This window comes from Mycena indigotica (assembly GCF_014461135.1).
Source record: "Mycena indigotica strain 171206Taipei chromosome Unknown Mind.scaff0001, whole genome shotgun sequence".
NCBI lineage: Eukaryota > Fungi > Basidiomycota > Agaricomycetes > Agaricales > Mycenaceae > Mycena > Mycena indigotica.
The window spans coordinates 1846568-1868042 of NW_023503000.1; the positions used below are offsets into that span (position 1 = coordinate 1846568).

The following is a 21475-nucleotide window of genomic DNA, read 5'->3' on the forward strand; positions in this document are numbered from 1 at the left end:
GTCAAAGGTCCAAGATTCCACAAGACGCTCTATTGCTTCATTGCTCACTTGAATATCGGCTTTTTTGGACAACAGCAGTAGCTGAAGCCCGAATTGACTCGAGATAGTGACCAGAAGCAGGAAAGGGCAGCATCAATGCTTGGTAATACACATCTACTACTCTTCGGGTGCTTCCTCTGCTTCGCCAGCAGCCGGTGGTATTTGCAGAGGCAAAACACTTCTCATGCGCATCAGATCGTCGATACAACGATTTACTGCCCCAGAAACGCCTTCTAAGACTCTCAGTCGCTCGTCAATAGCTTCCCGTGTCAGACTGTCTAGGATAGCTAATTGTTCATTCGTCAGCGCTGGAGGTAGCTGATGATGATGACTTGGAGAATTGTTGTGCATCGGGATGAGTGAAGGAAGTTGGAACCGGTTCTCTTGTCGAGGCTGTGGTTCGGTTGTAGAAGGTCCCCCTCGATTTAGACGACGCAAGGCTGCTAGGGCAGCTGCTTCTCGGGGAGTTGATTCAGGCTGTGGGTTGATATTTGGATTCTCGACTGGACCTTCGACTGGAGGTTCGACAACGGGTTGATCCTGTTCAGGCCATGGATGCCATGCGCCAGCGGGGCCATCAAAACCAGCAAAAGGCGGGATGGGTTGGAGGGGCTGGTTTGGTGGCCGCGGCGCTTGATACTGGATACGATATTGTACAAGCAGGCCGCCAGGCGCAGGTGGATTTTGCGCATTAGGGGGAAATGGTACTGGCCCTTGCTCACCCTGATTATTTTGAGGAGGAGCAAAGAATCTATCCATTAATGCAGCGTTGTTGGCATTGGCATTGGCGTCTGCTGGTCCTGCGCGGTTGACATCAGGCAAAGGGGGTGCTGGTCCCTGCTGCGGTCTTGTTGTAGTTTCGAGCACATTGCGACGACTTGGAAGAAGAGAAATGACTCAATATTGAAGCTGTGGTTGAATGGAATAGTCTTACCAGGTAGGACAGCTCTGCTGACGTTCAAGCCACGAGCGAAGACAATTGAAGTGGAAGATATGGCCACAAGGCAGCTTTTTGGGTGTTGTATTGGGCCCTTCTTGAGAAGGAGGTGGGGGTGCATCCTCTTCTTGCCGAGGAAGTACCATCTCCTCCCTGCAGATTATGCAGGTATGGTCGTTCATCGTTGTCATGTCCTCTTCCGTCGCATTTGGATACCGTTGGTCCATGTTTCTCGTCGCGGTCTGGTAGCGATGAAGAGAGCGTAGCCGAGTGATGAGCGAACGACCCGTTACATAGACGTCGCGGAGAATATTGAGTGGAATGCCGTAGTAAGTCATGATAATAGTGAAGAATATCATGTAGGTCGAAAGTTTGAGGAAGTCTAATGGCAATTATCAGTAAAGCCTATAGGACTAGTGTAATCCTTACCGGTTGCCAGTTCAATATAGAAAACCCACATGCTCTTGTTCTCCCATGGTGGTGCATTTTCTCCACCTCTTTGACCAGCTCGACGGAGCTCGTAAGCAGAAAGGATGTATTTCGCCACAGTATTCGTCACGGTAGCCATGAGTATTCCGTACTAGCAGAAAGTTGAACAAGACAGAAAGAGGTGCTCAGTCCACTTGCCTCGCTCGCGAACAAAACCATGCCTCCGATGCCATTCGTGACAGTACTTTCCACAGCAATCATGAAAAGCACAACATCAATTGACCACAGGACGAAGAAAAGCGTGACCATGCGAGCATGGAAAAGTAATGGAGGGCCCGGATACGGCCTTTGATCCATCTGGTAGAGTAAGCGTCGTGGTAATGGCCCCAATAAAACGCAGACGCACCCATTCGATTCTGTCGCCCGCTATCCAATGGAAGGATTTGACGAAGAGTAGGAATCCAAACATGACAACGAAGGTGATGTCAAATTCGTCGCGAAATATGGTGAACGCCAGCAACGACTCGGTGATAAAAAACCATAGACGGTCATAAAGTCGCTGAGTTGGGTGAGCACATATTCACGAGCATAAAGATTAGTCACCTCAATCTCACTTGGTCGCAGAGCGCCGAAAAAGACTTTCTGGACAAGATGACCAGCCAGTAACGCGACCAAAAAACCAAAGTTGGCTAAGATCTTGGTGCTTTGGTAGGTTGACCAGTTCATCATGCGAGATTCGACTCACAAGTACACTTCGACTGCTCTTGGAAAGGTAGATGGCGACAGAATAGAAGTTGCTGTAGTTTCGAAGAGCATTTGTGATGGCGGTTGAAACGGCGAGAAAGGAGAAGAGAGAGTAAACAAGGATGCGGTGAGTGGTAACAGACCCAACCACCGCTTGCGTCCCTTCCCGCAATCGTTGCGCCAAAGACGCCATGAACGTGTCTGGAGAAGGTAAACGTGTCACCGAAGCACCGATCAACCATCAGGTCAATGTGCTAATCACTATGGGGTCATCGAAGAGCATTCTAAGTATTGTCCCTGGGTACAGCAAACGAACACATCTAGTACATTCAGCTTGACTCAGAAGGCAGTTCTCCCAGACTGCTTCTCTGGAATATGAAGGACACCGAACCTCCAGGTAGCTCCCCGACTGTAACTGTCTGCGCCATAGCTGCGTCGAGGGCTGCCAACAGCTTCGATTGAGGTTGTCTCTCTGGTACTTTCTGCTCAGGAATGAAGACAAGGGTTCGCAATAGCTCGTCTTGGATTTCGTCTTGGGCACTGGGAAGCAAGCAGTTGATATGCTTCCAGTGGCTGAGAGATTGGAGTTGTTGTTGCTTCTTCCGCAAGTACTACAAGCTGGTTCACATATGACATACGGTGATTTCAACTAGCACCGCACCGATTTGTCCATGTCGACGAGATCTGACGGTCGCACTTGAGAGGCTGACATGAAGCCTTGAGTGGTTGGCTTTTCTACATCAGAGTCCTGGTCGCTGTCTGACTCGCTTGCTTCGATCGTATCGAGAGTAACTTCATCAACATCTGAGTCTTCGCGACCATCGCACCTGCAAGAAAGGAGGTCGTGGGTGTTACAGACAGTATCTGGATGAATGCGGAAGATGTCGCGGAGCTATGTTACTTGATCATGAGCGTTCCAACACAGGCGAGTCATCAGGCCTACATCTTTGCGGCTGAAGGAATCACTTGAAGATGTGGTAGATGCCGTTCCAATCAATGCTAGTGAAAGGCTATTAAAAGTTTTTGTCCCTCCACATACGTTTACTCACATTCTCGAAGACCCTGTTTGGTCACTTGGCGCTGGAAAATCTTCTCGTCGATTGCACCTTGCTTAAAGTTAGTGCTAGTGTCAAGAGGAAAGTGGTTCTGCTGACCCGATGTCAAGAAACGATATATATGAACTGGCCGCTTTTGACCATCTCTGTGTAACGCTTATCAGCATGAGCAAGGAAAGAATTTGTGGTGAATGTCTTAACCGATGACAGCGGGCCATGGACTGCTCATCATGACTTGAAACATATTAGAACATCGAGACTGTTATAGCCCCTCGCACCTTGGATTCCAGTCCGAATCGATAAGACACAGTCGAGATCCACCTATTAGGTTAATGCCAACGCCACCTGTGGTAGGTGTTGAACCAATTGACTGTACAAGTACACAGAATAACAGACCAGCTTTAGAGCTCAAAAGAAAGATGACTGTGATCTTGTCAAGCGTGAAGCGAATCAGAGACGACACCCACAAGCGCTTCTTTGGCTGGATTTATTGAACAAATTGACGTATTCTTGTCGCTTCGATGTGGGCGTTTGCCTGTGGCCTGTTTTCAGCTGGAATTCCTGTCAGTAGCAGCGAGTCTCACCCGTCAACGCGGTAGAAAGAATATCGTTTCTTCTGACAAAAAGCCTGCCAAGACAGTCAAGATATCTCTCAAAATGACAAGAAAGAAACCGGCCTCCAGGATGTTCAAAGTTGAAGTATAGTGAGAGACGAGTACACATTTTTCTTCAGTCATCTGAGCAATGAGCAAAGAGAGATCATGATAGAGCAGGCCGCACCTGATATATGGACTTGAGCAGTTTGGAAAGTGCGATGAGTTTTCCTTGAATGTGTGCATAAGCTAGCGCCAAACTACAATTAGTTGCGTACCACTCAAGGACATGTCTTCAATCTCAACATCTTGAGGCAATAATTGAAGTGCATCACGAACACCAGCATGTTTGACGGATTTGTTCTTTTCAGCAACGGCTTTGAGGAGGACCGGGCTGTTGCTGACTTTGGTGAGCAAACCAATGAGAGCAAGGGATTCGGCGGTAGAGCTCTGAACAAGGTCCTCAAGTCTGCTCGGATTCAATATCTTGGAGAAGATCTGCAGTTGGAGCGGCGTTGGTTTGATAAACACCACGTATTCGTGCTTGGGTGGAAGATACTTCATTAACAGAGATGCTTCTCGACGAAGGACGAAACTCGTTGTCACGCTGTTCAGCTATGCACGAGTCAATAATTGTGAGTGTGGGTGTGCTGAGTTGGATACTTTTGCGAGGCGCGCCTCTCCCAACTCCCGCTCCTTGGTCGAGCTGTCTGGAGAACGCCCCTTCAAGATGGGGTTCTCATACACGCGCTTGAACGTTTGATAATCGTCTGTTGGCTAGAGGATGAACGAAATGATAATTGCGAACCCGACGACTTGCGCACCAAGTAGACCTGGATTACAAAAGTCGGCCATGGCATGAAACTCGCCTAGATCGTTTTGGATCGGCGTTCCAGAGAGTAGAATTCTCCGTGTCGTTTTCAATGCCTCGAACATGGTCGTTGTTTTGCTACTGGCAGATTTGAGTCGGTGGCCTAAGCTTTTCAGCAACAAGTTCTCCGACAAAGTCATCCCCAACCTTCATCGCACACAATGAGACCAATGGGAGGCCTGTAAAAATCAGGTGAGTAGAGGTAAATGAGTTGATGGGCCGTATTACATGCAATATGTCAGTTGTTCGCTGTTATTGTGGTGAGGGTTAGGGAACATGAATGCACAGATGACGGACATTACAGTTCGCAGACGTTCATATCCCACAATTAGTACGTGTTGATTTTTGCTAGCTTTATTGAGTGATGGTGGTCCAATTGTCTGAGCATTGCGTACGCATTAAGAAAGGTGCGGACAGAATTTTTGTCCTTTTCAGTAACGGTAACAACGCCTGAAGGAGTGAGCAGCAGTCGACAGAGCAGAGCGATGGCTTTACCTAACCGGTCGCGACCCAGCCATTTAATAAATTCTGCCTTCCAATTCTAGCCAAGGTTCAAATTAATACTGACTGCAGGCTGGCCACCAACGTTGATGAGTGTAACAGGACAAACGATAAGAGCTTTGCCGACCACGGGCCCGGCCCCTGCGTATGGATTTTGTTCTATGATTATGTGAGATGATGCTCAAGATGAAAAATTTGCCCTTTACTCAACAGGGTCCATATCAGGCTAATAGTTTGGAGTGTTTTGCCTAAACCCCTGCATCCAGAAAGTGAGCACAGAATGGTCGAGGTCGCTGGAGTCACACAAACATTTCATCCGCGAGAATGCAACCCAGACCTTCGTGCTTCCTCAGTCCCATCACGCACTCGTACATGAACTTGACACCTGCACACACATGGGACAAGTTGAATATCTCGTTTGGAGAGCAGATCACCTTCAATTTGGTGTGGTCGCATGCGGGAGGCAAGAATTGGATCCAACACCACATCGATGACAGGGAGATTCCTGCGTGCTCATCAGAACAGTATCGCTAGAAAAATACCACCTACTTTTTGTTGAACCGTTTAATATGTTCTTTCGACGGAGTCTTCATGACGACAGCACCTTCAACATTTGGATCGTGCCTGCACAACATTAGCTCAGAGTCCAGTTGCCGGCCGTGACAAACAAACAGAGGTTTGATAGGTTTGGGCTTCGATGCCCCGTAGAAAGAGGCCGGAGCGACAAATGGTTTGGGTTTAGATGTCGGAGATGCCACGGCTAGCTGCACGCTACTAGTATCTGGTGCGGCGACGGTCTTATCGGGACCGGCAACAAGGCTAGGAACGTCTTCGGGTGGTACTTGACAGTCAAGCTGAATCTCCTTTCCCCCAATATACAGTTTGTAACCCGCAGAAAGTGTGTCGCCTTTCCACAGCGTTGTTCCAAGGCTGAACATGATCGATCAATAACAGACAAGAACACGAAAGAGTCCAAGTATCGCACATCTTGCCCTCTTCCGTCAGCATAGACATTTTGCCGTCAATGTTAGAGACAAAGCAGTCCCCTGCCCATGTCTTCTGGTGTGGTGCACGCCTGACAATCACATTATGTTTATACGAAGCAGTAATGTGACACACCAATTAGCGGTCCAGTAAGACGTAGAGCCAGCTACTGCGCTGGTTGCACCTGTTGTTTGCTGTCGATTGGAAGTCGATAATAAGTTGACAGGTTGGAGTGGGACCGCTCTTGATTGCTTAAGCGAAACAAAGGGCTTGTTTGCTGTAGATTTGGCCGCAATGGAAGAAGAGGAAGGTGCAACGTCAAAAGACGCCTTGCCGAAACATTCCCCGGACAGGTATTCAGCAGAGGTCAATGGTCGATCTAGTTCCAAGTCCTTGCCTCCAACATTGAGGTTACGACCAACGTGATAAGGCAGTACATCACGTTTCCCACTGGCTATAACTTTGCCATCCGAGTCGTGCAGTCTACTTGTGAAGCCACTGACAACAAGAACACCCTGGAACACAATGTCAGCAGGAGTTCGTATCGGCTGCCACTGCGCTCCTACATCGCCATCCCATGTTTTGTGTTTTCGGGCTTGGTAGTTCCGCCATTGAACTGCCCAATACTGGTCTGGTTCTGACGAATTTGCTTCCAGACGCTTGTTTGGTGCACTAGTATCCGCATCCGACTTGCGCTTGAGAGGGAGAAAGGAAGGCATGGGTGTCGTGTTCTACGCGTGGAATATAAGGATTGGGGTTCACAACATAAGTCGTTTATAGTCCCGTTTCGTGTCAAGGTGGAAAGAGAAGAGCGTGTGACCTGTGACTCGGACTCTTGGTGCTCAAAGCCGGTTTTGACGAACAACGCTATCGCGCGTCAGTATTCAGCGTGATTCTATCGACGTGAAATAACTCTCGTCGCGCTCGACTACGCTCGTCAACAACCTTGACTACACGAGTCGTCACAAGTCACGTGCTAAATGTCACCTTGATCCTGCTCCCTTGCCAAACGTCCTTTGCCCCGAGCGAGATCAACTTCTTTCCACATTGTGCGCGCCTCGGAAATCTGTTCGTGGCCTTCGTGGTATGCATTGTGAAAATCATCCACAAGACGACCAAAGTTATCACTATGCTCAAGCAGGGTTCGGACGGAAGCTAAAAATGCCTGCATGACGGCAAGGTTGTGTAAAACAAGAAGAGAGTGGGCAGACATTTCATGAGTGAGACACAAGTGGTGGATATATGCGCGTGATGCGGGTTGGGGAGTCCCATCTGTCCTGAACTGGTCCATAGTGCTGTGCGAGATGATTGCTGATTGAGAGGTAGCAACTGGTCGACAAGCAGGACATGGACAAGGGCTGTAGGATGACGACAAGGAGGAGAAATCTTGAGCAAAGTCAGTTCGATACAAGTTGTGACCGAGATTCTGGCGTGTCTGGAAGGCTGGAGCAGGGAAAACAAAATCCAACGCAACTCCAAACGCCGCATTGTCTTGAGCCCACTTTGAATCGAATATGTCTACGCCCACATCACGGATAAGGCGGAGAATTTCATGTGGTGACGAGACAGAGTTAATGACCCGGAGTTTCGAAGAAGGCATGGAGTCGAGAGAGGCTCGTAGGAGTGTGGTTAAATCTGGCGCATCTCCAGTCGATACTGCATCCATTTCCATACGAAGGGGAGCAAGGTCAAAAACGTAACCAACCAGGCCATCGTCGAGCGATTTGTGTGGGCTGATTGCTTCTGCTTCACGGCCGTGAAGCTTTTCTATCAAGTTGGAGGAAAATGCCTTGCGTGCCGCTATACTAACACCGCCAGCCATGTGGACGAGAACATTCCGATTGGGGCCAAGGATTTGTGAGACCCAGCTTGCAGAACGAGAAACCGACCGCTCTACTCTTTTCTGTGAGAACGGGGGGAGGAGTGAATGGTATATCTGGCAGCGCAACGACAATATCTGGCCGACATGCTTGAGCATAAGAAACCCATTGGCTTGGAGCTACCCTTCGTATTCCACGTCCAGTCACCGCGGAAACATAGTTGTTTGTATTGGCAGGTGTCTCTCGAACATCATGTGGGTCGCGGAGAGTCAGGATGAGCAGCTGATTTTCAGGATTAAACCCGAGGAAGGAGTGAAGTGGATGAGAGCCAGGGTGGAGGGTGGGAACTGGCGGCGAATGCTCAAGACTAGATTCGAAAAAGCTTTTGAGCAGGGATAAAGGGGATTTGGGTAGAGAACGGACAAGGTTTCAAACGGCACTTGAAGGCAGGGGAGGGTCGATGCGTGGGCTTGAGTTAGATGTGGGACTACTCCTCGAGAGGTCGTGACGAGTAAGGCGGGCGTCGCAATTTCGATGGCACTAGTTGGACGATTGAGTAACAATGAACCAGAACGCGGTCGAAAGGCGGTGGTTTGGGCTTGGAATCTAAAAGAAAGGGCCATTTGATCACGATCTGTCTAAAAGTCTGACTACTCCCACTTCACGCTCATCCCAACCATATTTTTATACGGAGAAACGTGGTTGAACTGCCTATGATAATATGAGTTTGTGAAGAGAAACAAACACAGTGCAACACACTCTGGATTTCGCGAACGATATAAAGGTGGACGGGTGGCCGAACGTACAAGTTGTCTCTCTTGGAGGAGTGCTGTTTCGCGAGTAGCACGAATGAGGGCAGCCTCGTCTGCAAATTCTTCGGTTCCTGCGGCTGGAAGCCAGGCTACATCATTGTCGCCGGGTGTACCGAGATATTCGTAGAAGAGGACTCCAAGAATGGCAAATCCCGCCGTTTTGCGCCAAATGGGAGCTCCGAAACCTGTTGTCATATTGAGTGATGGTTCACAGGAATTCAGGTTATCCAACCCTCTTTTGGGTACGCAAAGTCGTCCTCCGTTTGATGATGGTCTGCAGTCGACGAAGACGCAGATCGGCTAGCAATGAGAAGGGGTTGACGACGGCCAACCAGCCGCGTCGCGGTGCGAAGTACTAACATGAGTGTCACAATCTGTGACCATGACGATCGCGACTACTGCTTTAAACCAATGTGTATGTTGAAGGGCAACATCTGGAAAAGCGGACACTGATCCATTTAGCTTCCTCTACTCGCCCCTCTCATCCCCGCCAGGCTTCGATCGACCAACAAGCATCGCAGCTTGAGGAGAAGCTGGCGCACAGACCCGACAAAGCCACACTTGTCGACCGTAATATTCTCAAAGGTATATACTCCTATAATGCTTTGCGATCTTCCACTAAACTCCCTTCTAGATGACAAAGGCCTCGCCCCAGCGCTCGTGGCCGCCAAAGAGAAACTACAGCGTTCGCAATTGGAAGACCAATTGGAGAAGGCCATCGCAAGTCGCCCAACTCGCGAGCAGCTCGAGAAGGATGGAATCTTGCGTGAGTCGGACGTTTCTGGTGTGCTCCCGGTTTGGTAATGACGCCTCCATTAGCCACTGAAGAGCCCGAGGCTGCTCCAGCTGCTCCGTCGGCCTGAAAGGGTGGTCAAGTGAATGTAATAATATTTCTGTAAATCAATCGTCTCTCGTTGTCTTCCTCAGCCGTTCTCGTATTTGGGTAGCTGCCCTCTTTGTTCCTGCACTTCCAGCCCAACCACGCTGTCTCAACCAACGGACCAGACTCGGGGTGAGAAATGCAGTGAGTCCAACGCGGAGCGGTAGGAAGAGTGTCTTGTGAACCCCATAGGCAAGCAGCAGCATCGCGTAAATCCCCTCCTGACCACTTCTAGGCGCTGGATCCACTTGTTCAAGACCTGGCTCTGGCGGCTTGTTGTTTCTGATGTAACCAAGCACAAAGTCCTTAGACACTTTCGTAAGATGTTCGACGTAATCGGCACCAATGAGGTGTATGAGCCCGAACGCAAGCCCAAAGTCGAAAACGCTGATGACGAGGTAAACCCCGAGAGCGTAGAACCCGTATGACTTGAACAGGTGTTTGAGACGCTGCATCCTCGTCGCATCGGCTGGCAAAGGTTCTGACGAAGGGGGGGAATTTAGACGAGCAGGAAAGTGTTGAAAGAGACGAGATTGGGAAGAGCGCGGCGCATTGGTGAGAGGAAGATTACGGGTTGGTCTGAATGTAGGAAGTAGAGTTGGTGCACGAAGTGCAGGTAAGCGAGCAAAACCAAACAGTCTTCGCGGTAGCATTTGAAAGAATTTTTGTTCGTCACGCTGTGACGTCAATATGTCTGCTCCGCCTTTCGAAGGTCCCGAAAAATTATTGGAAATCTGGTTCGCTCCTTCCTCACATGGACTAGCTGGGGGAGGGCTAAAATCAGTACCGCGAGCCGTCTGGGAGGACATGCTTGATATCGTCAAGTGCAAGGTCCTTAGTGTTGTACACGGTGAAGAAATTGACGCTTACTTGCTGAGGTAGAGTGTAGGAAATAACTAGACTCATCTTACTTAATTACTGCAGCGAATCGTCCCTCTTTGTTTCCCCCCATCGTCTTATTCTCAAGACTTGTGGCACTACGCTGAATCTGCTTGGTCTCCCTCGAATCCTCGAGATCGCCGCTAATCAAGCCCAACTGCCAGCAGTTCATCGATGTTTCTATTCGCGCAAATCATTCATGTTCCCCGAACGACAACTGGGACCTCACCGCGACTGGAAGCACGAGGTTGAGTTTCTTGACAACATTTTCCCCAACGGCTCCGCATACACAGTCGGAAAAGTCAATGGAGATCATTGGTTGCTTTATATGGCAGGTCCTACTGGCTCTGAAACCATCCCATCTTCACCAAAAATTCGTGAACACCACAACACGATTCCCGACTACACGATAGAAATACTCATGAGCGACCTTGCTCCTTCTGCCCGCGACTCGTTTTTTCCGCATCCTTCTTTTGGCCCTGAAGAACTTTCTGCTTCCCTGGGTATCTCCGATATATTTCCTTCTCACTTGACTACCCTCGACTCGTACTCCTTCTCGCCATGCGGTTACTCTGCCAATGCTCTCGTTAAATGGGGAGAAGATCATGGTGAAGGATACTACACCATCCACGTCACCCCCGAGGCAGGCTGGTCATATGCGAGCTTCGAATGCAATGTCCCCCTTCCGCCTTTTAACGCCGATCCCGCAGTCATTCCTGACCTACTCACTCTCGTACGGCGTGTGGTGGCCATCTTCTGCCCGGGCCGGCTTAGCTTAACGTTGTTCATCTCCAGCGATGATAACGAAGCCGATAACGGAGACAGCGCTGTTGAAGCGGCTCAACGAGCATTCAAGGCCGCGCTGATGCCAGAGGATGCGCCAGTAAGATATAGGCGCACGGATAAAATCAACTATGAATTCGGTGGTTACGACTTGGCGTTTGCTAGCTTCGAATTGAAACGCTGAAGTGTTGAGTTTTGCGATGCCGGTGTGATAAGCACTCGATGTCCGGATTAGGTATGTTTGTTGGACCAATAACATCAAGCTGATGCTGGAATTACGCAGAGCTGGAGGTTCTTTCAGAGCGGCGATGCCACTGAATTCGTAGTTAAAGTTCTATGCTGATTTGAATGTGTTCCATGTGATGCTCAAGTCCTCCGTGAGTTCTCTGTCATTCGTCTTGCCTACGAGTCTGATAAGATCACTTCGCCCCCCAGTTGGCCTTTTTAACAGCTCGTTTGGATGCAACAGTATTTTCTTCTGATGCACCCCAAGACGGTGTCTCTGCCCGCTGCCTCATCTGCGGACCATCTCCTTGCCCTCTCAGAGGTCAGCGACTTTGCGTTGACAGATATATATCCAGACATCGGCCCTTGCACCTATCGTATTCTGAAGGAGCCGATACTCTCAAGAGAAATTGAACGCGTTTCTAATGCAAAGTCAAGTAGGGCTGTTGATTACCTTTCCTTCCAGCCATGTGCGCCGACTATCTACGAAAATCAAGACCGTCTAGTAGTCGAGGAATGGAGTTTGCCTGGTGGAACATGGCAATTTGCGTTTGTTCTTGACGGTGATTGTCTCCTACTCGTCTTTCTAACCTGACGGTAATGACAGGGCATGTCAATAGCTCAACTGCAGACTACGCGGCGGAGACCCTTCCACGACACCTCAGAGAGAGCTTAACACTTGCTCTCCAAGCCTCCAATCGTATCTCGCCTAAACGCGTCAGTGAAATTATGCGCGACTCGGTGGTACAACTGGACGATCGTATAACCTCTGAATTCTTCGACCTATTCCCCCGAGATCCAACTCTCCTCGACCAATTATCGTCCGAAGACATCAAATCAATACCTATAACTCCGGGAACACTCGCCCGTTGTTTGGGTGGCGCGACACTTATTTTTAGGTATTTTATTATACTCTTAACGGAAATTATATAATCAAGCCTGACGCTCGTCATGACCAGTCTCGTCGATCCTCAGCAGAAGAATCTGTGGCTTGCCAATCTTGGAGGTAGGGTGCTGCCAAATTCCATCAATCTTTGTAATAATGGGCCCAGGTGATCAGACTGTAAACCTGGATTCATGTCGCTGAGTCCATCCCCAAGATTGCCGTGCGGGTAAGAAGGTTGGGTCTTGCATCTCGTTCCTGTTAATATTTGTCTAGTCTTGGGGTTGCGCGATAACAACGGTGCGTGGAGTGGGACACTGCTCAACACTCTCCACAACACCAAGGAAGAAACACGAAAAATCAGAGCTGAGCATCCTGCTGAGTCGCAGTGCATCAGAAACGATCGTGTTCTGGGGTTCTTAGAGCCATCCAGGGGTAGGTCCGTTGATGATCTCCACGACCAAATTCAATAAACTTGCAGCTGTTGGGGACTTATGGCTGAAGATTCCCTCGCCATATACCACCCGCATTTTCTCAAGTTTAGATCAAGACTGGATTTCTCAAGAAACCTTCTGTCGGCGTGCTCCTTGGATACTAACGGTTTGGTCCCTTATATGCCCCACAAACTTGATCTGACTTCGACAGCCGCCGTATGTTTCCAACGTCCCCGACGTATCTCATTACCCACTTCCCGATGACCCGTGGTTCTTGTTGTTATGTTCAGACGGGTTGGCAGCTGCAGAAACCTATGAGGGAATGAGTGATGTGGCCATGACAAGACACTGGACTGATGTTGTTGGTGCTGTTGTCGATCAAGGCTCACCTCAGGCGAATGCGGCATTGACCTTACTCAGGGCGGCCCTCGGGGGAGACCTCATCAGTCAAAGCCGGAATCTCACTGTGGAAATGGAGGAACGTTGGCTGGATGATATCACTATTGTCATTCAACACCGCCGCGTAGAATAAGCCATCGTGCTGTGTTACATAAGAATGCTGTTGTTGATTGCCTGGTGGTAGTACAATGAATGCGCGGTGGTATTATAAATCCAAGTCCACTAAAGCACCGTTGAAGAGCTCTGGTTGTGACTCTCGCAGAAGAAGTTCATCATCATCTTCGTCCGCACTGCGAGGTTCGGCACATTTCCGTTGCCAGTTGAAGTCCTCCCGGTCAGTCTCTTCGCGAGTGCGGCGCTTGACTCTGGCTAGCACCATATCGAGCTCCAAGAAGTTGTTGTCGTCGGCAGCAAACTTGCGATGCTTCCGTCCAGTAATATGCTGCGATGGATCAGAAGAGGAAACCATGTTGAGGCAAATTTTACCTTGTTGAAATCGTCGAATTTGGTCCGACAAGACTCGCAATATCCCGGCTTACTGCCCTCCTCTCTTTTTGGAAGCCTCATCGTATTGGTACTGCGACTTTTCTTGAGCATGGGTTGCCTGCTAGGAAACGCGGTGGGTGGCCCCATATCGCCACCGGTTGGTCTTGCGACCGCCGATTTGCGTGAGGTAAGGACCTGTGGGCGGCTACGGAGAGCGAGTGGTAAAGAGTTGATAATCGGAATTCCTGTCGTAGAAGTAGTGCCAGTAGTAGAGGTGATGCCAACACTGTTGCCCGAAGCAGCAACGTTCCCGCCTGGATGTGCGGAATCGCCAAAGTCAGCATCGAGATCAACCAATTGCTGCTCTTCAAGGGCTCGTCGATGCATATTATTCATCGAAGCTGAACGTCGCAAGTCTCCGGCTTGATTGCAGGCTCTCCAATGGGCCTCAGCACTCTGCTTCATCATTCGTTTCATTTTTTCCTTGTGAACGGCCTCGCGTTGGTCCACGTCCTCCTTATCCCGTTGTGATTTCTCCCATCGTCGCTTCTCCTTGTCGTCGAATGGCAAGAACGGCCCTCGTGACTGGGGATGGCAATAGAGAACTGGCCAAGGAACCTTTGCGTTTTGAGAGTCGCGGCCTTTGGGTATCACGTATTCCTGAATCGCAATCGGGGCCAATTCTTCTTTCAGATCTTCCACCAGCATGAAGTAGGTATTCCGATTGAAATACTTGTAATTGTGGCGCCTTTGGTTGGGGTCGCGCTCTGTCGTGCCATGTAGACGTTCAGTTTGTAGCAGACGAGAGAGAGACCGCTGTGGCACAGGAACTAGTGGTGGTGCGTGTTGTCCTACGACATCAAGACATCGGTCCAAGACGCTATTCAGCTTGGCCAGCGTCCATATCTTCGTGTTATCGAAGCTTTTGGCCTTGGATATCAGATCTTCCAGTGGTGCAGGTATATCGTCGGGAGTTCTAAGACAGACATATTAATCCATGGGATTGAGCCAAGCACGTCAAGACATACTGTTGCTGCCCCCTAAGCTTAATAGGACTTCGGAGTCGATTGCGCGGCACGTCGTTTTCCTTGTTGGCGGAGGGCAAGATGTCGGTGGTAGTTGGTTGGTCGGTGATGAAATGGGTTATGGTGTTAGAAAAGAAATTCTCGATGGACTGCGTGCAAGTTGAGCAGGTGTAAACAAGTGAGAAACGCGTACCCCTCCCAGCTGTCGTATCTTGGCCACTGTTTGCTTGATAGACGACGCGTCTGAGAGAATATTGTCTGCATCTATATAGAATCTCCAGTTCGGAAATGCCTTGCTATACTTTTCCTTGAACTCGAGACGCTGTTGCTCTCGCTCAGCATGTCGGCGAGCCTTGTCTTTGTCGGCCTCTTTGTCACGTTGTGTTGTGGTTCCCTTGAGTCGTTTGGAAACGTTTTCGATGGAATGGTCTGGGGAGCGCGGTCGTTTGGCTGATAGCGGTGGATGTGTCCTTCGGAGGGTGGCCATGGAGGGGCCAAGAAAGAGCTAAGTATGTGTTTGTTTGTGTTTGATGCAAGAACGCGTAGCACGTGACCGAAATCGACTTTGCGATGTCGCAGTATGGAACTACTCGCGGGCCCCCACAGGCCGCCAAGGATCGCACAACAGACTACCACACTGCATTATTCCGTCGACTTAGCTGGGAAGGCACTGTTCCCCTCGAAATCAGGGTCGATCCGAATGAGCTTCCTGCAAACTCGGACCGTGGTCTAGCATGTTACTTTGTACAAGCACCAAGAGTCAGCTATCTCCCTCTCCTCATGCCGGAAATACGTCGATTTCTCATGGACGTCGTGTTCGATGAGGCGGCTTCCAAGTCTCTGAAGGAGGAGGACTGGTGGTTTGAGATTGACGACGGCACGCTGCTAAAATGGTCAGTCGACCCATCACAAATGAGTTTTTAACGATTCGTTCTACAGGCATTGGCCAATTGGACTCATATACGACAATCATACCATCCTCACCACAATCCGACCAGGGCCCTCTCTAGCAACAACTTCTACGACACCCTTGCGGCTCATTCTCCATCTGGCTTCCCCGCCAACAGATAAACTTCTCCTCGCGGCAAATGCTGAGGCCTGCAAGCAGGCATTCATGGGTCAGCTCAAGGAAGCAGACTTCATCCGTTGGGGTAACACAAAGCGGATGACTGGGCTTCGCAAAGCAGACCAGGATGGCCTATGGGAAGGAATCAAAGAGCGTATGCGACTTTTTGTCTCTTGCATCTGGCCACTAATGCATTTCAGACAACTTTGAGGAATACTGGCGCGTTGCGTCAAAAGTAACCCCTACGACAACTGCAAATCGACCACAGTCGCCAGGACCGCCGCCTTCATCTGTATCGATGCATGGCCGGCCACCCTCAGCAGACACATCAGCACCGCCTGAAAGGGACGGCGCTTATAACGTTCGGAGTGTACCCGTTCGTCTCTATCTACCCGACGGCCCTGTCATCCAAGATCTTGTGCCGCCACTTCTTGAGGACGGTCAGTTGGAACCACTCCATATGGTTGTTTTCTCTGATAGAGTCGTTTCCAGGTTCACCGCATACCCTTGCACATTTCTTGAATACTCATGCCCCATTGCTTTTTCCGCCGCAGCCACCAGCCCCGCCTCCCTCTCGTACAAACCCCAATCCCCGTCCTCCTTCCCACCAAGAACTCGCATACCCACTTGTTCAAGGTATCTTGGCGCCATTAGACTCTGAGATGGCTTGGTTGGGTGCTTGCTTGGCGGGTGCTGACGGTTGGGTCAATGTTTGTGTCGGTATCAGTCGAAAATAGCTGTTTTACATATGTCACCAAACGCCAGCGGGCTGTGGACTACCTGGTGTCGGACTCGAAACAGGCTGAGAAGTATTTCTGGTTGGTAGTGGCGCATCATCCTCCTTTCTCCACTCTATCTTCTCGACCCTCACTTCGCCATCAATAAGTTGGTAGACGTAAGTGACAACCGCTGGTCCTTGAATATCCATCAAAGCAAACGAAGGAGTTGGGTCGCTGAAATAGGTTGAAAGAGTTATTTGTCAGTAATATCAAGGGAGCGTACCCCGGAATGGCTCCTGTCCATGCACCCGTGGCGGATCCCGGGTTCACAAAGAATCTATTGTCGTGTTCGCGGGCTTGGAAGCTACAGAGGGTGGTCGGCAATAGTTGGTAAAATTAGAGAGTTGCGTATACGTATGAGTATGGCCTGAAACGAGGACGTCTACATCCATTTGCCGGGCTATGGCATCTAAAGAGTCGAGATCGCCGACAGGAACGCTCTGGTGGCCATGGATAACACCAATTTTGATTGGATTGTGAACGACAGTTATTGAGAGCGGGAAATTGGAGGTCTACAGAGGTCAGTTGGGGTCGGAGAGTATAGTTAGAGGAAGAGACCTCGTCGAAGTCTCCTCTGACCACGTTGACGTCGGGTGAGATAGTACGCAGATATTCGTAGGTTTCCTTGTCGCAAACATTGCCTGTGCACAAAATCTGCTGAATCTTGCCGGGGACTAATAGTTTTTTGAACTTGGCGGGGAGATCATGCGTTCGGTGAGGAATGTGGAGGTCCCCAATGATCAAGACGAGAACCATGGAGGAGAGGTACAGGAACTCAGCACGTCACATGATAGCAGCACTCTCTTGTGAACCATGAACACAAACGCAAAGTATTCCGCATTGCCGGACATCGTATGTCGATTTCCATTATTATTACTCTTCTCAAGTCTATTCAGGACACGGCCCAAGATGTCTACGAGACTGAAGACTCCTTGCCAACTGTGAACGCAAGTGCCAATCGGAATTGAGTAGCTGGATTTCACCTCTATCATAGAAAGTAGACCATGGCAGCGACGACGAAGCTCTCCCTACACGATCTACCTTCAAAACCGCTCGTGTAAATGACTCTAGCGCGTCCAAAGAGGAACTTGACTCGTCAAATCTCATTCAACATGATGAAGCAAGCAAGCGATTCAAAAAGGCGGAGAAACGGAGAGGTCTGTTCATCTCTTTCATTCCTTTGAGACTGCTCTTAGTATATATCTAGAACGCGCAAATTATGTATACCCACCCTCACCAACGTCGCCCGACGAGCCTTCACCTTCGCGGCCTGTGCCTTTGTCTCAACGATTACGCGCATTGCAAGCCGAAATCCTGTCGCTGGAAAAGGAATTAGCGGAGCCCGCCAATCCACTTCTTTTCAAAGAACGAGATGACGACGTTGTCAATCCTGGCGAGCTAATTCGAGGCTTAGTCGATGTTCGGGGCAGGCTTGACAAAATTCGGAAGGGGAAAGAAGGCCGAGGGCGACTGGTTGGTGTTATTTTAGGTCAGGATATCGAAAAGGAAGTGGAACGACTGGATGGTGCAGTGCCATCTACAGATAACGAAAAACCCGCTGTTCGAACAATTGTCGAAATGGACCGTCGAGTCGGAGAGCTGGAGAAATTAGTTGGCTCGTCAACCGCCACCATTGATGAGGCGAGTAATATTCACCACAGTAATTTGACTGACTTGTCGCCCAGTCTTCGCCACTACCACCCCCTTTGCTACCTCTCATTACAAGGCTAAACGGTCAACTCACATTGTTAACCCAGCCTCGACATATAGACTCTGTCTCCCGCCGACTGAAGCTATTGCTTTCTGATCTCGATCGAGCTTCTGCATCCCAACATTCCCATCGCCGACATCCTTCACAATCCAACAACAGCGCGCCGTCCCAGATCCAGGAGCAAATATTACCATTATTGTCCCGATTGAATCCCTCTCTGCCCCATATCCCGCATATTCTAGCTCGATTACGGACGTTGTCTGCTTTACACACCTCTGCGAGTGAGTTTGAAAATACGCTCCAAGCTTTGGAGGAAGATCACCGCAAAATGCGAGAGGCGCTTAGTGAGTTGGAAGGAGCAGTGGGTACGATTGAGAAAAGTATGGAGGCTAATCGAGAGGTAGTAAAGGGTAATGTGGGCGGTTTGGAGAATCGGGTAGATGCATTACTTAAACGCGTTGTTGAGATGACATAATGTCACGTGTCAAAATGCCGCTTGACGAACAGCACCTTGAACAACTCGATCAAATACAAGCGCGTTTACAAGCTCTCAGAAATGCACCAGCTACCGTTCTCAAGACCTCGCTAGCCTTTTCCACCTCTTCCACCCGCCAGGAGTTTCTCAAGCTCAAAGAACTGACAGAGCTCGTCTCTTCTGATACAGTTCAAGAGTTGCTCGCGACCGTAGCCAAAAGTGAGCGGGAAGATAGCTCTGATCTCAGCCATGACCCAAGACGAAGCATTCAGAAACGAAGGTAGGCAAGGTTGACCATCCAACGCGTACCTAACGCTTTCAGGCGCCCCCCTTCTGTTGTCGGTTCACCACAACCTTACGTTGGAGTCGTTGACAAGCAAATTCGTCCTCCGTTTCCCCCGGAAAGCAATGGCCTTAGACCCTTACGGGAGGATGAGCTCGCAGAATATATACGGGAATATAACCGCACGCACTCACGGAAGCTGCATATATGGACAAGAACAAAAGGTCTACCTTTCGTTAACTTTGCCCTCGAGAAACGAGTTGATAATGGCACAGATGCTCCTCGACCGAACAATCTGGCTATTATACGCTTCACCATCAGTGACGTTCTCGTTTGCTACATAACCACGAGCTTCGACTCCAGCGATCCTGTCCTTGTGGCTGAATCGATAACAGTATTCGGTCCGAGAGAAAAGGTATGGCTTGTTTATTTTGCAGCCCGCTTAGCCTCAATGTTGCAGAAATCGCCATATTCTCACAGTGATTTCCTTGTTTATCAGAGCCTGTCCCAGCACTTTGCAAGCCTACTCCAAGCCCATCCGTTTACCTCGTTTCAGAACATTGTCGTCAGTATTGTTGTTTGCTTCCTCGGATATTCGGCTTAATCATCGAGCAGGCTTTACTGGAGGCATACGACGGCCTTTTCCTCACGCCATGTGGGAAGTGTGGACGGGTTTTGTCGGTCGAAGGTCATGAGCCCCCGGTGATACGTGCGTTTAGCGCTAGCGGTTGGCAAGCGGTTCACGTTGAATGTGATAGAGTTTAGAGTGTCCGCCATCAGCTGTCAAATGCTTTGTTAGATGCCATAAACAGTACTTTACTTAGGAGAGATCAAGAAATGAAAGGCGCGGGTCTCGTATTAGGTGTGGTTGCCTCAGCATTCCTCCATGGCGACTAGTCGAATGATTCAGGTTCTGAGCTACAATCCACACGAAGGCGAAGAAGGCGCTCCCATAACCGTCCGAATTCACTTTGTTGCCGACAACGATGACCCAATCCATGTTCGCCTCGTCCTCGCCAATAAGGCAGTCAACACCGCCGTTCGTGAGCTAGAAGGCTTCGATTATGGTCGCTGGCAACTCGATGCGGCTGCTCCCCCCATTACCCAGCTTTCCATCGAAGGAAGCAAGGCCCCCATTACCGTCCAAGCCCTGAATGCCCAAGACGACATTCTCGACTCAGTCTTCGTTGGCGATTTCGTATATTGGGACGTGAAGCCTCAAATCCAGCAACTCGGTCGCCCTCGCGCTGCCACACACAATCCTACTGCCAGTCCACACTATTCCCTCCCATCCCCATCACTTTCCGACCGTTTCCCTCGCTCCAAAGTACGCTCTCGCCGAAGCTACGTGCCTAAGTCCGCCCAGGATTTGTCTCTTGTCCGCACTGGTCATTATCCCACTAGCGTTGACTCGGATGACAATCTTTTTGCCCATGCGCCCCTTCTCGAAATCGTCACGCCATTGGACTCGCTCTGTAGTGGCTGGAAGCAATCAGAGGTGGCTGCTGGTCGTCGTCTCGTGCGGTTCCAGAAATCGCAACTTGGGCGTCGAGTCATTCTTTCCGGCGAGGCGATTCGTCAGGAGGATTACCGTGACACCGACACCGTCATTTCGTGCATTTTTCGTGAGGAGGTTGGGGCGTGCTATGTCACTTCGGTCGACATCATATACCTACTCGAACGTCTCACCAACGACCAGTTCCCCGTTGAAGAGAAGAATCGAATCAGACGCAACCTTGAAGGCCTCAGACCGACCACTGTCTCTAAGCATAAGCGTGGTTCAGAGGCGTTCTTCCAGCGGATAATGGATTTTCCAGACCCCAAACCACGCAATATCGAAAAGGATCTCAAGGTTTTCGAATGGTGTCTCCTCGGTCAAGCATTGGAAAAAATCATGTCAAAATATGTGGGTTCCCTTGGCTGATAGCTGTCTTCCTGTCGCTTATCAGATAACTCCAGTCTATCTACACCTCGTCTCCGACCGACTCGACAAGTTCATTACCAGCCGAGTCTGGCCCAAGTTTCTCCCAGGACAGTCCATTGACAATCGATCCCACACTGGATGACAAAACCCCGCTTCGTGGACTGCTCTTGCACTTCGATGGCGACCAATATTCGTATCCAGTAAAGCAAGAGAGCGACTCCAGCTCGGGCAGCAACTTTTCCGACACTTTCCCTACTTTGCACGACCGCGACACCAGTTTCGACGTTCCCGAGTTTGACGAAGCACAGCAATACGAGCCCTACTTGGGCGAAGATGAGATGCACATGATGTTCTAGCTTGTTCGACCTTCTTTTTCTTTTTCCTCGTGGTTTGGGGTCAAAAGTGTACAATCATACAATAGAGCTCAGTAGTTTACAATGTGTCTAAGTTTACAAAAT

The 21475-nt window shown here is 49.8% G+C and overlaps 10 protein-coding genes across 10 annotated transcripts; 5 read left to right on the top strand and 5 right to left on the bottom strand.

Moving 5' to 3' along the window:
- Window positions 1-156: 156 nt before the first annotated feature.
- MIND_00044100 (uncharacterized protein) lies at window positions 157-6872 on the bottom strand (the record flags this gene model as incomplete). The annotated part of the gene is made up of 33 exons (XM_037357409.1): window positions 157-916; window positions 974-1358; window positions 1406-1556; window positions 1622-1762; window positions 1812-1964; window positions 2009-2101; window positions 2151-2350; window positions 2541-2760; window positions 2811-3041; window positions 3093-3148; window positions 3199-3350; window positions 3406-3438; window positions 3483-3549; window positions 3601-3627; window positions 3672-3739; window positions 3789-3832; window positions 3985-4028; window positions 4076-4412; window positions 4461-4567; window positions 4622-4771; window positions 4816-4847; window positions 4897-4917; window positions 4966-5016; window positions 5064-5209; window positions 5255-5328; window positions 5376-5425; window positions 5479-5506; window positions 5565-5674; window positions 5719-5793; window positions 5842-6099; window positions 6155-6244; window positions 6289-6668; window positions 6720-6872. The coding sequence occupies 33 exons, from the start codon at window positions 6870-6872 to the stop codon at window positions 157-159; spliced, it is 4887 nt and encodes a 1628-aa protein (XP_037225319.1).
- A 257-nt stretch (window positions 6873-7129) lies between these two features.
- MIND_00044200 (tRNA-guanine transglycosylase) lies at window positions 7130-9147 on the bottom strand (the record flags this gene model as incomplete). Its single annotated transcript, XM_037357410.1, has 6 exons — window positions 7130-8110; window positions 8157-8340; window positions 8397-8579; window positions 8634-8684; window positions 8733-8970; window positions 9018-9147. The coding sequence occupies 6 exons, from the start codon at window positions 9145-9147 to the stop codon at window positions 7130-7132; spliced, it is 1767 nt and encodes a 588-aa protein (XP_037225320.1).
- A 49-nt stretch (window positions 9148-9196) lies between these two features.
- On the top strand, window positions 9197-9648 carry MIND_00044300 (Rpel repeat protein; the record flags this gene model as incomplete). The annotated part of the gene is made up of 4 exons (XM_037357411.1): window positions 9197-9200; window positions 9248-9370; window positions 9420-9551; window positions 9605-9648. The coding sequence occupies 4 exons, from the start codon at window positions 9197-9199 to the stop codon at window positions 9646-9648; spliced, it is 303 nt and encodes a 100-aa protein (XP_037225321.1).
- Window positions 9649-9685: 37 nt separating this feature from the next.
- MIND_00044400 (DUF1279 domain-containing protein) lies at window positions 9686-10324 on the bottom strand (the record flags this gene model as incomplete). The annotated part of the gene is made up of 1 exon (XM_037357412.1): window positions 9686-10324. Exon 1 carries the CDS (start codon window positions 10316-10318, stop codon window positions 9686-9688), a length of 633 nt encoding a protein of 210 aa, XP_037225322.1. The 5' UTR covers window positions 10319-10324.
- A 31-nt stretch (window positions 10325-10355) lies between these two features.
- On the top strand, window positions 10356-11511 carry MIND_00044500 (PPM-type phosphatase domain-containing protein; the record flags this gene model as incomplete). Its single annotated transcript, XM_037357413.1, has 2 exons — window positions 10356-10543; window positions 10590-11511. 2 exons carry the CDS (start codon window positions 10356-10358, stop codon window positions 11509-11511), a joined length of 1110 nt encoding a protein of 369 aa, XP_037225323.1.
- Window positions 11512-11787: 276 nt separating this feature from the next.
- On the top strand, window positions 11788-13401 carry MIND_00044600 (PPM-type phosphatase domain-containing protein; the record flags this gene model as incomplete). Its single annotated transcript, XM_037357414.1, has 7 exons — window positions 11788-12115; window positions 12160-12451; window positions 12512-12558; window positions 12653-12664; window positions 12712-12870; window positions 12917-13035; window positions 13081-13401. The coding sequence occupies 7 exons, from the start codon at window positions 11788-11790 to the stop codon at window positions 13399-13401; spliced, it is 1278 nt and encodes a 425-aa protein (XP_037225324.1).
- A 72-nt stretch (window positions 13402-13473) lies between these two features.
- Window positions 13474-15266, bottom strand: MIND_00044700 (DBF4-type domain-containing protein; the record flags this gene model as incomplete). The annotated part of the gene is made up of 4 exons (XM_037357415.1): window positions 13474-13710; window positions 13755-14730; window positions 14783-14928; window positions 14973-15266. 4 exons carry the CDS (start codon window positions 15264-15266, stop codon window positions 13474-13476), a joined length of 1653 nt encoding a protein of 550 aa, XP_037225325.1.
- Window positions 15267-15343: 77 nt separating this feature from the next.
- On the top strand, window positions 15344-16582 carry MIND_00044800 (Autophagy protein 5; the record flags this gene model as incomplete). The annotated part of the gene is made up of 4 exons (XM_037357416.1): window positions 15344-15672; window positions 15719-15999; window positions 16046-16285; window positions 16338-16582. The coding sequence occupies exons 1-4, from the start codon at window positions 15350-15352 to the stop codon at window positions 16580-16582; spliced, it is 1089 nt and encodes a 362-aa protein (XP_037225326.1). The 5' UTR covers window positions 15344-15349.
- Window positions 16583-16596: 14 nt separating this feature from the next.
- Window positions 16597-17398, bottom strand: MIND_00044900 (Vacuolar protein sorting-associated protein 29; the record flags this gene model as incomplete). The annotated part of the gene is made up of 4 exons (XM_037357417.1): window positions 17183-17398; window positions 16979-17136; window positions 16848-16928; window positions 16597-16798 (listed from the first exon to the last, which is right to left on the bottom strand). Exons 1-4 carry the CDS (start codon window positions 17378-17380, stop codon window positions 16597-16599), a joined length of 639 nt encoding a protein of 212 aa, XP_037225327.1. The 5' UTR covers window positions 17381-17398.
- A 39-nt stretch (window positions 17399-17437) lies between these two features.
- Window positions 17438-21373, top strand: MIND_00045000 (uncharacterized protein; the record flags this gene model as incomplete). The annotated part of the gene is made up of 11 exons (XM_037357418.1): window positions 17438-17476; window positions 17521-17575; window positions 17623-17781; window positions 17832-18265; window positions 18310-18745; window positions 18802-19090; window positions 19133-19508; window positions 19554-19658; window positions 19709-19802; window positions 20029-20999; window positions 21053-21373. The coding sequence occupies 11 exons, from the start codon at window positions 17438-17440 to the stop codon at window positions 21371-21373; spliced, it is 3279 nt and encodes a 1092-aa protein (XP_037225328.1).
- Between the last annotated feature and the right edge of the window lie 102 nt (window positions 21374-21475).